This window comes from Oryctolagus cuniculus, chromosome 8 (genome assembly GCF_964237555.1).
Source record: "Oryctolagus cuniculus chromosome 8, mOryCun1.1, whole genome shotgun sequence".
In the NCBI taxonomy this organism is placed as follows: Eukaryota; Metazoa; Chordata; class Mammalia; order Lagomorpha; family Leporidae; genus Oryctolagus; species Oryctolagus cuniculus.
Window position 1 is genome coordinate 107,633,918 of NC_091439.1, and position 16,401 is coordinate 107,650,318.

The following is a 16,401-nucleotide window of genomic DNA, read 5'->3' on the forward strand; positions in this document are numbered from 1 at the left end:
TCCCTGTGTTTGAGTAGAGCAGGAATCACACACCTTCTGTAAAGGGCCAGACCGCCCGGGTGTTAGGCCACAGTCTCAGCTGCACCTGCCCCACACCCCTGTGGTGGCAGGAAAGTATCAGAAGATGGGTAGAGGAAGGGGTGTGGCTGGTCCCAATAAAACTTTATTTCATGGTCACTGAAATGGGAACTTCCTGAATTTCTCTCATGTCATGAAATACTACCGTTAAAGTTGTTTTTAATCATTTAAAAACCCAAAGGAATGTGTATTTGGCCTCATGGCTAAGATATCCACACCTTGGTTCTATATCTGCTTCAAGCCCCCAACCAGTGCAGAGCCTGGGCAGCAGCAGTAATGGCTCAAGCAGTTCCATTCTTGCCACCCGTGCGGGAGACCTGGGTTGAGAGCCCCGCTCCTGGCTCTGCCCTGGTGCAGTCCCAGTCATGGTAGGCATTTGGGTGAATCAGCAGATGGGAGCTCGCTCACTCACTCTCTTTTCTCTCTATGTCTCTGCCTGTCAAAGCAATAAAATACTTCTTTGAATTTTTTTAAAGATTTAGTTATTTATTTGAAAGGCAGAGTTACAGAGAGGCAGAGGCAGAGAGAGAGGTCTTCCATCCGCTGGTTCACTCCCCAGGTGGCTGCAACAGCCAGAACTGCGCCGATCCAAAGCCAGGAGCTTCTTCCGGGTCTCCACATGGGTTGCAGGGGCCCAAGCACTTGGACCATCTTGTACTGCTTTCCCAGGCCATAGCAGAGAGCTGGATCAGAAGTGGAACAGCAGGGACTTGAACCGCCGCCCATATGGGATGCCGGCACTGCAGGCAGAAGCTTTACCCCCTACGCTACAGTGCCAGCCCCTGAATTTTTAAGTTATAAATAAGAGCATAAAAACCATTCTTGGCTTGTGGACTATGCAAAAACCAGTGCTGGGCCAGGTTTAGCCCAGGAGCCATAGTTTTTAGCGAACCCCAGGCCCAGAGTCACTCCCCTTTAGTGGCCCAAATTATGCACCTGCCCATAGCCAATGCTGTGACAGACAAGGGTGTGCCGTGGTCCAGGACTGCAGGGTGGGGAGCGGCCACTATGGCCTACCTGGCGCGGCCCCAAACCTGCTGCATTCAGGCACTGCCCTCAGGGTGCCCCCCATTTGCTAGTGCGCCACTGCCCCCCCCCCCCCCCCCCCCGCCAGGGACATAGACACTGAGAGCCCTGAGAAAGGAGCCCTCTCTCACTTCTCTGTAGCCAGCTGCCTTCCTCGGGCTGCCCCGGAAACAGGAGTCATGCGCTGTCTTCTCTGACCCCCAGTGGGCGTGTCTCTTCAGCCCTGCCACACCACCACCAACCTGTCAGTCTGAGAACCTCCGCTTCTGAAGACGGGGACTTTGACCTTGTCTGGTACCCAGCACACTTTCAGATATCCTCATACAGATGTTTATTACTTATTTGAGAGCAAGAGAGAGACACACACAGATGGACAGTGTCCCTACCTGCTGGTTCACTCCCCAAATGCCTCCAACAGCCAGGATGGGGCTGGGGCCTGAGCTGGGTCCCAGGAATAGAACCTAGGTGGCAGGGGGTCCAGTTCACTGTCTCCCAGAGTCCGCATTGAACTTGGAGTCGGGGGCCAGGGCCAGGGATTAAACCCTGACACTCTGATGTGCATGCAATACAGGCATCTTGCCTGCTCCCTGATTTTTTTCTCTCTTTGTTTTCCAAGGAGTGATTGGCCATTGCCTCCTCCTCAAAAAAAAAAAAAAAAAAAAAAAAAAAAAAAAAAAAAAAAAAAAAAAAAAGACAGAGACACTGGTAAACAAAAGAAGAAAAATATTTGGAACAAAAAAATTCACTGTGTTAATAGGAAGGTCCAAGATAATACAAAACAGCTGGTAAATTAAAAATAAATTGCTTTGAGCAAAGAAAATATTAACAACAGCAAGTTTTTCTTCCTAATTGTTCCTAGTTGGTTTGTTTGCTTAAATTTGAGCTTTCCCAGGGCTGAGCCCAGCACTGTGCTGGGGCAGGAGGAAGCCTGGTCTTTGAAGCTGGCCTCAGAGGGGGGGCCTCACCCACGGGGTCAAGTTTGTACTTCCCACATGGCTCACTGCTGTTAATGACTGCTCAAAGACGGGTTTGCTTTGTGCCCTCTCCTAGGTCCCTCCATAGTGACGCCGCCCAAGGACATCTGGAACGTCACAGGCGCCCAGGTGTACCTGAGCTGCGAGGTCATCGGCATCCCGACCCCTGTCCTCATCTGGAACAAGGTCAGTGGCCCAGGTCTGGGGGAGATGGTCCCAGGGTGCAGGCTCTCTTGCTGTGCACAGAGATGGGAGTGACCCTGGATCCAAAGCTGCCCAAGGTCATGCCTGCTCCTGTGACACTGCTGTAGCAGGGAGCCTGAGCAGAAGGAGCAGATGTATGGACACCCAGGCCTGCCCTCTGAGTGTGTTTTCACGTGTGTGTGTGTACCTGTGTAGATGTGCGGGTGTGCCTGTGTGCATCTAAGTGGGTATGTGTGCCTATTGGGGTGAACATGTCGGGGTTAGAGGGTATGCATGTGTGTGTGCCTGCATGTATGTGTTGTATGTGTGGGTGCACCCATGAACATCTGTGAATGTGCCTGTGGGGATGTGTGCATGTGTGTGCATGCATGTATGGGTTGTGTGTGTGCATTTATCTATGCAGATGTGCAATGCGCCTGTGTGTGCCCACGAGGGGTGTGTATGTAGGGTGAGAGAGGGTTGCACGTGTATGCATGCATGTGTGGATTTGTGTGTGTGTCCATGGAGGGGTGTGCATGTAGGGTGAGAGAGGGTTGCATGTGTATGCATGCGTGTGTGGATTTGTGTGTGTGCACCTATGCAGATGTGTGGGTGTACCTGTGTGTGTCCATATATGTGTGCCCATGGAGGGGGGACGTGTGAGGGGTGTGAGGGTGTGCACGTGTATGCATGCATGTGTGGATTTGTGTGTGTCCATGCATGTATGTGTTGTATGTGTAGGCGCACCTATGTACATCTGTGAATGTGCCTGTGTGTGCATGTGTGTGTATGCCTTTGGGGGGTAGGCATATGTGTGCATGCATGTGTGGGTTGTGTGTGTGCCCATGGAGGGGTGTGCATGTAGGATGTGAGAGGGTTGCATGTATATGCATGCATGTGTGGATTTGTGTGTGTGCACCTATGTAGATGTGTGGGTGTACCTGTGTGTGTCCATATATGTGTGCCCATGGAGGGGTGTGCATGTAGGGTGTGAGAGGGTTGCATGTGTATGCATGCATGTGTGGATTTGTGTGTGTGCACCTATGTAGATGTGTGGGTGTACCTGTGTGTGTCCATATATGTGTGCCCATGGAGGGGGGACGTGTGAGGGGTGTGAGGGTGCGCACGTGTATGCATGCATGTGTGGATTTGTGTGTGTGTGCACCTATGTAGATGTGTGGGTGAGCCTGTGTGTATGCATGGGTATGTGGGGGGGGTGTGGGTGTGCGTGTGTGTATGCCCCATGGAAACCACAGGCCATGGGCGTTCAGAGTGTGAGCTCCTCTCCTGCCCAAAGATGGCTCGCCTGGCTCTTGGCCGTGGCATCAGACCCCGTGGTCGGCGTGCGGCTGACCCTCTGGAAGCCCTCGCCATCTCCTGGGCACAGGGCTCTTTTTCAGATCCCCTAGCGCTGGGCCGTGGGGCGTGGGTGGGCTGGCTCTGGCTGGGCCAGGGCTGTGGAGTGAGTCGAGGTCAGGGGCAGAGCACGGAGAAGCCACGTGGAAGCAGAATGTTCTCTGGACGTGCTGACCGCCGGCCCCACGAGGGAGAGCGCAGCGTTGTAGTAAGTCCGCCGCGGAGGGACTTTGCAGTGTGGGACAGAACGGGCGCCCCTGGGCGCCGGGTCCTCTCTAAGCCTGGACGCCCAGCCTTGGCTCCAGGACGCCGGGGCCACCGCCAGGGCTGCGCAGACGCCCTCTGTGGCCTGTGCCCAGCAGCGCCCACCCTGACCCCAGAGAAACCTAGTGGAGAAGCCCTGCTGGCAGCCCTCTGCCCGCCCCATCCCCTGAAGGTCAGAGTGGCGCGGGGCCACTTGGGACATCGCTCTGACGTCATCGCTCAGTCTGGCTCCGGGGAGTGCGAGCAGGGAACTTCTTCCATCCCCCGGGGATTCGCTTTGCCTTCCTGTTCGCCTTTGAAGGACAACACAGCCTCAGCCTGGGCGTGGACAGGAAGTGGACATGGGCCTTGGCCAGATCCACGGCGCTTCGCCAGGCCACTGCCTCTTTGCGCTTTGTCCTGTGTGTCCACGTTGAGTCACGCAGGCACCTGGGGCTGGCTTGCTTCCCGGCCAGCTCTCCGGCTCCTGCTGCCCTCAGGCTCATTTGCTTTCTCCCTTTCTTCCCTCCCTGTGCCTGGCGGGTCCAGTTTGCAGGAGCTCGTTTCAAACTGTCCTAGGCCAACCAACCCCAAAGCAAACAGGGACAGCGGGGAGTGGGAGCGAAGCGCCGGCTCCACCCTGCCCTCTGGGCACGCTGGTGCCAGTTTCCAGCTTCCCGCTGAGGGTGCTCACCTGCTGGCCTCTGGCTCCCCCGTGTGGCCCGGCTTGATGGACATCTGAGTGTGGATCCCTCCTAGGGCTCCCGCGGGCAGGGACTGCAAAGGCTGAGACTGCGCTGACCTGCCCCGAGCAAAAGACACCCTCCATGGGCTGGTTCATTCCCCAGATGGCCACAACGGCCAGGAGTGGGCCAGGACAAAGCCAGGAGCCCAGAACCCCATGCGGGTCTCCCGTGTGGGTACAGGGGCCTGAGCACCTGGGCCATCCTCTGCTGCTTTCCCAGGGGTATTAGCAGGGAGCTGTATGGGAAGTGCAGCAGCTGGGACTCTGAGAGGAGCTCGTATGGGATGTAGCATTGCAGGTGGCGGCCCCAGTACTCTCTTCAGTCCTCGCTCTGCCGTGTGCAGAGACCAGGGACAGGTCTGCCTTGGGATTCCTTCCCCAGGGACCGTGTGGGGCAGATCCCCAGGGCCCCAGCACCCCCCTGCAGGGCTGTTCAAGCACACCAGGGCTGGTGGTCCCGGGGGCCCGGAGGACTCATTTCCCAGGGATAAGAAGCCAGACCCCAGTGCCAGGCTCCGCGGATGTCTCCGCCTAGAGCTGTGGTTTGCCGCGCGGTGACAGCTTCCCAGTGGAAAGGCACAGGTCCCTGGCCGGGCTGTGCCGACCTCAGGAGCTGTTGCCACGGCCTTGGGCGTCCTGGGCTGGTCCCATCAGTCCCACTGGTCCCGCAGTGGACGAGCGTCCTTTGCTGCAGCTGAAATAGAAGCTGAGGTCTGAACTAGCTTGTTGGGTCTCCCGCCAGGCCGTCCTTACAGTGAGCGCTGGCCGTGGGAAGTGCTTCCTGCCCTTGGCTTCCTAAGTCTAGACCTGGGGGCGTTTGCAGCCCACTGCATCCTTGTGGGATTGTCTTGGAAGCCACTATGCTTAGCAAAACATAGCTCTCAACACTGAAAGCTTCTTAACACAGATAAGGCAAAGTTCCCATATAAAAATGTTTGGCCTTTCTTTCTGCGTGTTTTCCATATGCTGAATGACGTCATGATACACTGTAAAAACATGCCAGGAGTTGTATGAACCTGTGACATTTAACAAGAGCCATTTCCCTGCAGAGTGAGATCATGCTAGTTGGCACAAAACACCCTCTTTTAATTTTGATTGACTCATCTTAAAGGAATCTTTTATTTATTTGAAAGGTAGAGTGACAAAGAGAAGGAGAGTCAGAGAGAGATCCTTCACCCACGGTTTCAATTCCCAGATGGCCGCAAGGGCCAGCACTAGGCCAGGCTGAAGCCAGCAACCGCCATCCAGGTCTCCCACATGGGTACAGGGACCCAAGCCCCTCCATTGCTTTCCCAGGAGCACTAGCAGAGAACTGGATTGGAAGTGGAGCAGCCAGGACTCGAACAAGCGCCCATATGGGATGCTGGTGTCACAGCCAGGAGCTTTACCCTCTGTACCACAGAGCTGGCTCCGATTTATTTTATTTAGCAGGGAGACAGACAAAGCTCCCATCCACTGGTTAACTGCACAAATGCCCGCAGCAGCTGGGGTTGCTCCAGACCAAAGCAGGAAGCCCGGAGCCAGGAGCTCCATTGGCGTCTCCCATGTGAATGGCGGAGACTAAACTACCTGAGCCATCACCTGCTGCCTCCCAACGTGCCCGTCAGCAGAAAGCCGGACTGGAGGCAGAGTCGGGACTCAAATGCGGGTGCTCAGACGTGGGATGCAGGGGTCCCAAGGGACGTCCAAACTGCTGCGCCAAGGCCCACCCCCAAAATGCCGTCTCCTGAGAGCCGCAGGACCTGAGGATCAGCACCTTGGGTGCTGAGATCCCTCGGATTCCTGACTTTCTGATTGGCTCATACATAAAACCCTTGTAGGCCAGGACGGCACCGCTAAAACATCATAAAAAGAGGGTGCTTCAGGAAGTTTGCCCAAAGTGGAATGAAAGACGTTGATTTTGGTGCAAACAAAATCAAAGTCCACTTTTTTTTTTAATAGACATTGTCCATTCTAACAACTCCACATGCATGGATTCCACTTTATTTTTTTTTTTTTCAACAAAATGGATCTTTTAATCCCATTTTTCCATGAACTTTTTGAAGTCCCTCTGCACCTATCCCAGAAAGCTGCAATAGCATAAACTTTCTACCTGCCTCTTGGGAAACGAAGGAAAAAGATGCATGGTGGGGCCAGCACTATGCCATCACGGGTAAGGCTGCCTGTGACTCCAGCATGCCACGTGAGCTCAGGTTCAAGTCCCGGCTGCTCCACTTCTGATCCAGCTCCCTGCTAATGCGCCTGGGAAAAGCAGCAGGGGGTGGCCCAAGTGTTGGGCCCCTGCACCTGTGTAGGAGACCGAGAAGAAGCTCCTCGCTCCTGGCTTCATCCTGGCCCAGCTCCGGTCATTGCAGATATCTAGGGAGTGAACCAGTGGACGGAGGATTTCTCTATCTAATAATTCATTAATTTAAAAAAAAAAAAAGAAAATGATGCCTACTGAGTACAAGCATCTGCTAGTTTTTACGGCATTCATATGAGAAACACTAAATCACCTGATTTTCCCTCGCAAACAGTGACAATGTGGGGAAATCCTAGAAACAAACAGAAAACAGGCAGTCCAGCTAGTCCTGGTGGGAATTCTTAGTAGAGTAGGAGTTGGCCAAGAGCACACATGGCTTAGAGTCCCAGGCCTGGCATCCCAGAGCAAATGTGGACCGCTTGGAAGCTGAGACAGTAGCTTGGGACCAGACCAGTGGGCTCAGGACCCTGCACAGGAAAAGCCACAGGCCAAACAGTCCCAGGCTCTGGCCCCGTCTGTCTGAAGATGCACTTGTTGCAGAAGGAAATGAAAAGGAAAACTGTAAGATCGCAAAGCCCTCTGTCTACAAACATGACAATAAACACGACCTGGTGCCTTTTTATTTTAACATTTATCTGAAAAACAGAGGGAGAGGAAGAGAGAGACAGCTTCCATCTGCTGGTTCACTCCCCACAGGAGTGCAACAGCTCAGGGCAAAGCCAGGAGCCTGGAACTCCATCCAGGTCTGCGGCTGGGTGGCAGGGCCCACGTACTTCAGTCATCAGCCGATGCTTTCCCAGGCACACTGGCAGGGAGCTGGATCAGAAGCGGAGCAGCCGGGTCTCAAGCTGATGCTCATGGGTGCCGGCATTGCAGGCGGCAGCCTAACCAGCTGAGCCACGTGGGCCCCACAACTTGGCTCTTTTTAAAAGAAGTCTGGGATGGATTGAGCACGCATTGCTTCTGCAGCCCTTGTTGATTTTCTTCCAGCCTTACCAGTATCACAAGTCGTGAAATACTGGTGCTCTGTAACTCGGCTGCTGAATGTGTAGGCGTGGAGGGCTACAAGTATTTTACAAGTATTTACAAATATTTTTGCAAATTTCCCTAAGTTTATACAATAAGCAGAGCTGGCTCTTTAAAATGAGGGGAAGCGGTGGGATGGTTTACACCCCAAGCCTTCTCTCAGCATCTCAGGCACACGCAGGGAGGGGCAGACGTTTTGTCCCCGGAGAACAGTGACAGCAGCGTGGATCCGACAGGCATTTCCATCTTCCATCTCGGCTCTCGAGGAAACCATCCAGTGGTCCCTTGGCCCTCAGAACAAAGTAGTGGCCTCGGCTGTGGACTCAGCCGGCCGCTTCCCATTGATGGGGCTGTTGCATGAAGGTCACCATGGTCCCAGGCCTCGGTGAGTTGGTCCAGTACCAAGAAGCAAAATCTCCAGGGGCCGGAAAGACCCACGCCAGCCCTTGTAGGGAAAGGGCGCCCATGGGGAAGCCCCACACGTGCAGGAAAGCATGTTCATTTAAAACACACATGCTTAGAGGGAAGCGGGGAGAAAGGAGAGCATCTCTTTCATATGTGTTCAGGACACGGAAGCAGGGCTAAGTGTTGAGCCTCTTGACAAGGTCTGGCGTGCACCCCGTGCGCTCCCTGGAAGGCAGGAATTGAGACCCCTCCCTTTGGTGTCTGCAGGTGAAAAGGGGGCACTATGGAATTCAAAGGACAGAGCTCTTGCCTGGTGACAGGGACAACCTGGCCATTCAGACCCGCGGTGGCCCAGAGAAGCACGAAGTGACCGGCTGGGTGCTGGTAAGCTGCCGGAGCTGGGGGGAATGTCATCCCGGGGTGAGACGCGAGCAGAGCTGGCCGAGGTGGCCCGCGTCCGCCAGCTGCAAACCACTCGGTCTTCCTCTGCCCTGGCACAGCCCGACCACCTCACGACCGCTCCTCCCTCCCAGGATGGCGAGGCCGATTGATTGACTGAGGCTTCCTGGGTGAGGATGCTTTAGAAACTGTCAGTGAAGGAAGAACTGTTTTCCTTCCCATGAGTCCCAAGGCCTCACGGGGAGCTAAGTGATCCGAGCCTTAACCCATCAGTGATGGATGAATAAGTCCTCGTTCTGTGCACCTGACCCTTGGTGCCTGTGGGGCGTGCTGCCCCCTGCCTCAGGCCCCGTGCACCTCCTCTGGGCGGCCCCTTCCAGAGCAGGCAGTGTCCCTGCACGGACCCCTGCCACCAAGGCACCGGTCACCCTGGAACACGCATTTCCTCTTCCAGGTGTCGCCTCTGAGCAAGGAGGACGCGGGGGAGTACGAGTGCCACGCGTCCAACTCCCAGGGGCAGGCGTCGGCGTCCGCCAAGATCACAGTGGTGGACACCTTGCACGAGATCCCAGTGCGGAAAGGTACGCCGTGCACGTCGCAGCCGTGGGGGACGAGCGGCGCTGTCGCTCACAGGCGGGAGAGCTGTTAGTGGAATCCTGTCACGTTAGGCACCCACAGGGCCTGCGGGGTCAGACCATCGGTCGATGGAACGCCGTAGGCACCCACAGGGCACGCGGGCTCAGACCAGCGATGGAACGCCATGGCTCTTGCTTGCCTATACTCTCCTGGACTGGCCCCACGTGCCCTCTTTCACCACTGCGTGGCCCTGTGTTAAGTTCCCACCTAAAAGGAAATGGCTGTGGGCAACTCTTTGACCCTCCACATGGAGTTTTCAGTGGAATTCTGTTCCACCTGCACTTGACCACCAAAAAGCTGACAGCATCACGGCTCTCCCCCAGGCCAAGGAACAGCACACACACACACTGCCGGCCTGGGCCAGCCCACCCCACCATGCAGGTCACGCAGCTGTGGCACGGACACCGAGCCCAGGTGGTCTGCTCGGGTTCTCTTCAGCCCAGCGGGGAAGCCTACAGCAGCAGTATGAGCCAAGTGCTGGGGTCTCAGCTCTGCCCTGAGTGACTCCCCCGATTCAAACTCGGAAGGGGAGCTGCCCCTCGCCGCTCTCCCGTGCCCCAGATCCACAGATCTCAACTCCTCGAGCGCCTAGCCTGCCCCTGCAGGTTCTGGTATTTTAGGCCAGGGGTGGGGAACGTCCGGCCCACAGAATCATGGGGTCTGGGCCTGCCAAGGCAACCACAGGTGGGACTCTGAACCCACAAATGGTGTTAGATACCCAAATGGCCCAAATGCCCGCAGTGTGTGTGTGTGTGCGTGTGTGTGTGTGTGCGCGCTGTTCCTTGGCCGAGGGAGAGCCATGATGCGTCAGCTTTTCGGCAGTCAAGTGCAGGCAGAACAGAATTCCACTGCAGAAATAAGGCTCCCAGCCCCGCCCGCTTCAGGTGCACACTTGACACCTTCATTTGGATAGGCCAGCACTACAGGCGCTGACAGGTCAGCCTCGTGCCAGGAAGTCAGGCCCTGATGTCTGAACTGACTGTTTCCGTTTTCTTCCTGTGCCCAGGGGAAGGTGCTGAGCTGTAACCGCAGCACTGCAGGTCGGCAAGCTGCAAGCAGTCACGGGAACTGCGGCTCCTGCTCTCGGCTAACACGCGGCCCTAGCTAACGCTTTACTTAGCCACTGGTTTCACACAACAGTGCCAGCATAAGGATGACACATCGAGACTATCTACAAAACTTTATTTACAGAAAAACATGCGTATCATTAAACAAAACAAATAAAATGCTTTTCACTGCAACACAGTACAATTTGTCGTTTTTTAAAGCCGAATCAGAAGTATCTGTTGGGAGGCCAGGAGCTACACGCTCATCATTCGAGGCGCAATGCTCATGGACATCAGTTCCTGAAACAACAGTTTGCACGCGTACGGCATCCGCACCAAAGAAATCTGAAAGGGGAGAGCAGGGCGTAGTGAGCAGAGCTGGGGGGGCACGGGACGCAGCCCACGGCCCTGCCCCGGAAAGAGCTGGTCCTCCGAGGAGGCGTCCCCAGCGGCCGGGGGCTCACATCCGGCCCCTGCCTTACACTGCTGCCCCTCCCCCACTGTTACGTACAGAAGACGAACAGCTGCCACGCAGACCACACCCAAACTTGCTTTCAGACAAATCCGCCACACCGCGTCAGCCTGAATGACCCCACCTCCTGGATCCACACACTCACCTGGGTCTTATTGCGGCAGCCCCTGCACTCGTACGTGTGGGTCCTGGTGTTGGCAATGGCCATGATTCCACACAGATTGCAAACATGAACCTGATAGGGATCAGATGCCTCAAACAGCCTTTCTCTTAGGAACTGGGCTGCTCCATGGGCAATCTGACAGTCTCGTTCCATTTCTCCAAAACGCAGGCCACCATCACTGTCAAGAAAGTAACAGGTTTTGCACTTACTTATGACAAACACCCCTTGACTAATGGCAAAGAAAAGGAAAACGAGGCTCTCATTTTTCTGTCCTCACATTCTCTACCTGGTGTGGAGGGGAGAAGGCTACTGACTACGTGCTGTGCATTACAAGGTCCCCAAAAGAGGAGGTGCACTGGATTCTCAATATAGCATGATTTTCCTCGTAACATACAACAAAGTGTGGAGTACCGGCTTTTCTTGCTATCATTTAACGTGTCTGCAAGACTGATTTACTTATTTGAAAGGCAGAATTGCAGGGACGGGATGGGGTGCGCACACTTCCTCCACTGGTTCACAAAAGGCCACAACAGCTGTGAGCAGGCCAGTCCAGGCTGAAGCCAGGCATCCGGAACTCCATCCAGGTCTCCCATGTGGGTGGAAGGAGCCCCAGCACTGGGCCGCCATCTGCTGCTTTCCCAGGTGCATTAGCAGGGAGCTGGACTGGACATGGAGCAGCCAGGACCGGAACCAGGGCCCATATGGGATGCTGGCCCCTCACTTAACCTCCTACAATCCCACTCTTAAAAGCTGAAACTAAAAGCCGATCTAGATCAACATTTACAGGTTTCCTGGAAGTGACAGGCATTGCTCAAATGGCCAGGCAAGCAGATGGTGATGACTTACTTAACATTCGTAATACACAAAATTAGTAAAACCGGCTGGTTGTAGTATCCCAAAACAAAACCAAGCCAACTCTGGGGGCTGTTGGGCGGCCAGCTCATTATTTTGAAAAGTGGTACAGAAGTGATTCAAATTGTGGGGCCCTCGGTATAATCAAGGCAGCAGAGCCAGACCTGACCAGCAGTCAGCCACTCCAATGAGGGGGAGGCAGTTTTACTAATGCCCTCCAGGAAGCTGTACAAACGGTCAGCCTTATTAAACCCTGATCCCCTGCAGCTCAAGTGACAGTGGCTAAGTGGAATCAACCCAACTGTCCATCAACTGAAGAATGGAAAGAAACTACGGGATACATACACCATGGAACACTACACCATGGTTAAGAAATCATATCATTTGCAACAAAATAGATGCAACTGGAAAACATCATACTTAGTGAAATAAGCCCGTCCCAAAAGGACAAATACCATATGTTCTCCCTGACCTGTGGTAACTAACAGAGCACCAAAAGGCAATCTAGAGGTGAAATCGACACTTCGAGATGTGATGACTTTGAACAGTCCTGTTTCCACTATTGGTTTAACTCTTTACTTAGTATAATCTTATGTGTATAAAGTTACCTGAAAATAATCTTCATAAAAAATAAGAATGGGAATAGGAGAGGGAGGAGGGAGAAGGGCAGGTAGGGTGGGAGGAGTCACTATGTTCCTGAAGTTCTATCTGTGAAATGCATGAAGTCCGTATACCCTGAATAAAAGGTTTCTGGGGAAAAAACAAAAAACACTAACCCCTGAGGACACGCCTTTTTCATGCTTGAACAAAGGCACTATGAGGTTCTGAACTCTGCATTTACAACTGAGAGCGTTCTCACCTGAGAATCGCCTGACACCAACCATGCAACCTCACCCACGCTGGCACAAACAGCGTTAACTCCCACTTAGGCATTGGCAGACGAGAAAATCAACAAAGCCTTTCACTACAAGGAGAGCAAATTCAAGTATCTGTTCTAAGTGATTAAAAATTTGAGCTTTAATGCGAAAATCAGTATTTTGGAAAAGTATCTACCACTCTGGGCTTGTTGGCTTTGATGCTTAAAGGGTTTAATTGGGGCTGGCACGGTGGCATAGCGGGTAAAGCAGCTGCCTGCAGTGCCGGCATCCCATATGGGCACTGGTTCAAGTCCCAGCTGCTCCACTTCCGATCCAGCTCTCTGCTATGGCCTGGGAAAGCAGTGGAAGATGGCCCGAGTCCTTGGGCCCCTGCAACCTCATGGGAGACCCGGAAGAAGCTCTTGGCTCCTGGCTTCAGATCAGCTCAGCTCTGGCCGTTGTAGTCATTTGGGGAATGAACCAGCAGAATGGAAGACCTCTCCCTCCCTCCCTTTATCTCTCTCTCTCTGTAACTGTGTCTTTCAAATAAATAAAATAAATCTTAAAAAAAAAAAAAAATAAGGGTTTCCTAATGATGCTGGTGGTGGCACAAGTGCCCGTAATGACATTTCAGTGCTTGGTGTACAGCCCCGGTGCGGCTGCTGTGGCATCTGGGTCTGCTCAAGTGCATTCTGACACCTGCACAGCAACAAGGTCACCACCTACACATTTCTCAGCAATGGGCCCTGCCGTTAAGCAACACGGACTTTACAGACAAAGGTGATTTTTTTTTTCTGTAGAATGAAATGTGTCATTTGAAAATCTGCATAACTCAGTGAGCCAGTATTTACCAAATGATCTCTTAAGCTACAAAGTGATGCACTGTAAAAGACACAAAGTGCAAGATACACAATGGGATTTTTTTTTTTTTTTTTACAGATTTATTTATTTGAAAGGCAGAGTGACACGGGAGGAGAGTGAGTGAGTGAGTGAGTGCAATGTTCCATCCACTGGTTCACTCCCCAGCTGGCCACAACAGGGTCCGGCAGAAGCCAGGAGCAAGGAGCTTCATCTGGGTCTCCCACGTGGTGGCAAGGGGCCAAGCACTTGGCCCATCCCCCTCTGCTTTCCAAGGCACACTAGCAGGGAGCTGGACCAAGTGGAGCACCCAGAACATGAACTGGCACCATAAGGGATGCTGGTGTTCCGGCGGCAGCTTCACCCCTACGACACAACACTGGCCCCACAATGGGTTTAGCGTAACATGAAAGGTTCGCTGACAGCGGCTCCAGATTTGTCATAACCACCTTTAAAACTACAACTTCGGGGTGGGCACTGTGGTGCAGCTGGTTAAACCACCAGTTGCAATGCCAGACCCCACATCAGAGCACCGGTCTGGGTCCCAACATCGCCGCTTCCTATCTACCTCCCTTCTAAAGCACCTGTGAAGACTGTGGAAGAAGGCCCATGTCCTCGGGCCCTGCCACCCACGTGAGAGTGGAGTTCCTGGCTTTAGCCTGACTGCCACGGCCATTTGGGAATGAACCAACATATGAAAGCTCTTTTCTCCTCTCTCTCTCTCTCTCTCTGCCTTTCAAATAAATATCTAAAAAAAACCACTCGGGCCAGCGCTGTGGCAAACCAGGTAAACTGCCACCTGCAGTGCCGGCATCCCATATGGACACCGGTTCAAGTCCCGACTGCTCCACTTCCCATCCCGCTCTCTGCTGTGGCCTGGGAAAGTAGTGGAAGATGGCCCAAGTTCTTGGGCCCCTGCACCCTCACAGGAAGACCTGGAGGAAGCTCCTGGCTTCTGGCTTCGGACTGGTGCTGCTCCGGCCATTGCAGCCAACTGGGGAATGAACCAGCAGATGGAAGACCTCTCTCTCTCTGCCTCTCTTTCCCTCTCTGTGTAACTCTGACCTTCAAATAAATAATTAAAAAAAAAAAAAAAAACACCCAAAACCAAAAACATGTAACTTCTCGTTGTGGTACAACATCGAAGACTTCCTGCAATTATCTGAAAATCCAGACCATCTCTCCCTCTTGCTCCCACATGTCTGTCTGAGGTCACATTCCCTCACATACTGAACGTGAGATGGACCACTGCCCTGGAAGGAATCTAGAAGGAAACACGAGAACTCAGCTGCCTCCAGGAAGCCTGCTTTCTAGAGCGACCCGTGCACACATACACAGTGTCACTCCTGCCCCTAAATTTATGTGGGAAGTACTTTTAAATGTTTATCTTACTGTCATCTACTTGAAAGGTAGAGGGAGACCAAGAGTGGAGAGTGAGAAAGAATCTTCCACCTACTGGCTCACTTCCCACATGCTCACAGAAGCCCAGAGATCCATGCAGATCTCCCATGTGGGCGGCAGGGGCACAAGCGCCTGAGCCATCATCTGCTGCTCAGGATGCATCAGCCGGGGGCCGGATCATGGCAGCACAGGAACCAGCACTCCTATGAGGGGTCTGGGCACCCCAAGTGGCAGCTTAACCTGCTGCACAACACACATCCTTATTTTTTACTTTTAATTCATATATGAGATGTAAAGAGACGGCGAGACAAGAGAATGCCCATCTACTGGTCCACTCTCCAAACATCCAACAGGTAGGACTGGGCCAGACTGAAGTTGGGAAGCCAATCCAGGTGTTCCCCATGGATGGCACAGGGAACCAACCACTTGAGCCAGCACTGGCTGCCTCCCAGAGTAGGCACTAGCAAGACGCCAGAATCAGGAGCAGAGCCGGGACTTGAACCCAGGCACTCCCATATGGGATGCAGATGTCCCAAGCGGGGGCTTCTGCAAAGTCAAATATTCATCCTTTTTTTTAAAATTATGTTAGCACACAATGTTTTCAAAAATAATGTTTTTTAAAATAACAATACTTAACATCTTTTTTAACTTTAATTTCTTAGCTGATAAATATCAGTTGCTACAAGCACTCTGGGACCCTAGAACAAGAGATTTGAGATCTACACGCTTATAGATGTATAAAGAAATGTTTACAGGGCCGCCACCGTGGCACAGAGGGTTAATCCTCCGCCTGTAGCCACAGCATCCCATATAGGCACCAGTGCTAGTCCTGGCTGCTCCACTTCCAGTCCAGCTCTCTGCTGTGGCCTGGGAAAGCAGTGGAGGATGGCCCAAGTCCTTGGGCCCCTGCACCCACGTGGGGGACCGGAAGGAGGTCCCTGGCTCCTGGCTTTGGACTGGTGCAGCTCGGGGAGTGAACCAGCGGAAGAAAGACCTTTCTCTCTATCTGTCCCTCTCACTGTCTGTAACTCTAACTCTCAAATAAAATAAATAAAATCTTTAAAAAAAAAAAAGAAAGAAACGTTTATGAGGTGTCTAGGATATGCTTAAAAATAATGGGGGGGGGGGGCGGTGATGGAGGGTTGTGGGAGTGGGTATTCGGCACAGTGGTTAAGACACTGCTTGGATGCCCACACCCCATATCAGAGTGCCTGGGTTTCAGTCCCAGCTCCACTTCCTACTCCAGCTTCCTGTTAATGCATAGCTGGGAGGCAGAAGGTGATGGCTCAAGTACCTGAGTTTCTAGCTCCTGGCTTCAGCGTAGCCCAGCCATGGCTGTTACACACATCTGGGGAATGAGCCAGGGTATGAAGACTTTCTTTTCTCTCTCTCTCTCTCTCTTTCAAATAAAATTAAAATAAGATTTTAAAAGTTTTAGA

At 53.1% G+C, this 16,401-nt stretch overlaps 2 protein-coding genes across 3 annotated transcripts in view; one reads left to right on the forward strand and one right to left on the reverse strand.

Moving 5' to 3' along the window:
• The window catches only part of IGFBP7 (insulin like growth factor binding protein 7), a 65,245-nt gene extending 54,691 nt beyond the window's left edge, over positions 1 to 10,554 (forward strand). The window contains exons 2-5 of the mRNA XM_051820240.2: positions 2,155 to 2,264; positions 8,546 to 8,662; positions 9,132 to 9,258; positions 10,320 to 10,554. Of these exons, the coding sequence (XP_051676200.1) occupies positions 2,155 to 2,264; positions 8,546 to 8,662; positions 9,132 to 9,258; positions 10,320 to 10,339 (374 nt within the window). The 3' untranslated portion in view covers positions 10,340 to 10,554. The remainder of the gene's footprint in view (positions 1 to 2,154; positions 2,265 to 8,545; positions 8,663 to 9,131; positions 9,259 to 10,319) is intronic.
• POLR2B (RNA polymerase II subunit B) overlaps positions 10,479 to 16,401 on the reverse strand; it is a 43,149-nt gene continuing 37,226 nt past the window's right edge. For both annotated transcript variants that reach the window (XM_002717160.5, XM_051820239.2), the window contains exons 24-25: positions 10,977 to 11,172; positions 10,479 to 10,704 (exon numbers count right to left, since the gene is read on the reverse strand). In XM_002717160.5, the coding sequence (XP_002717206.1) occupies positions 10,615 to 10,704; positions 10,977 to 11,172 (286 nt within the window). In that variant the 3' untranslated portion in view covers positions 10,479 to 10,614. The remainder of the gene's footprint in view (positions 10,705 to 10,976; positions 11,173 to 16,401) is intronic.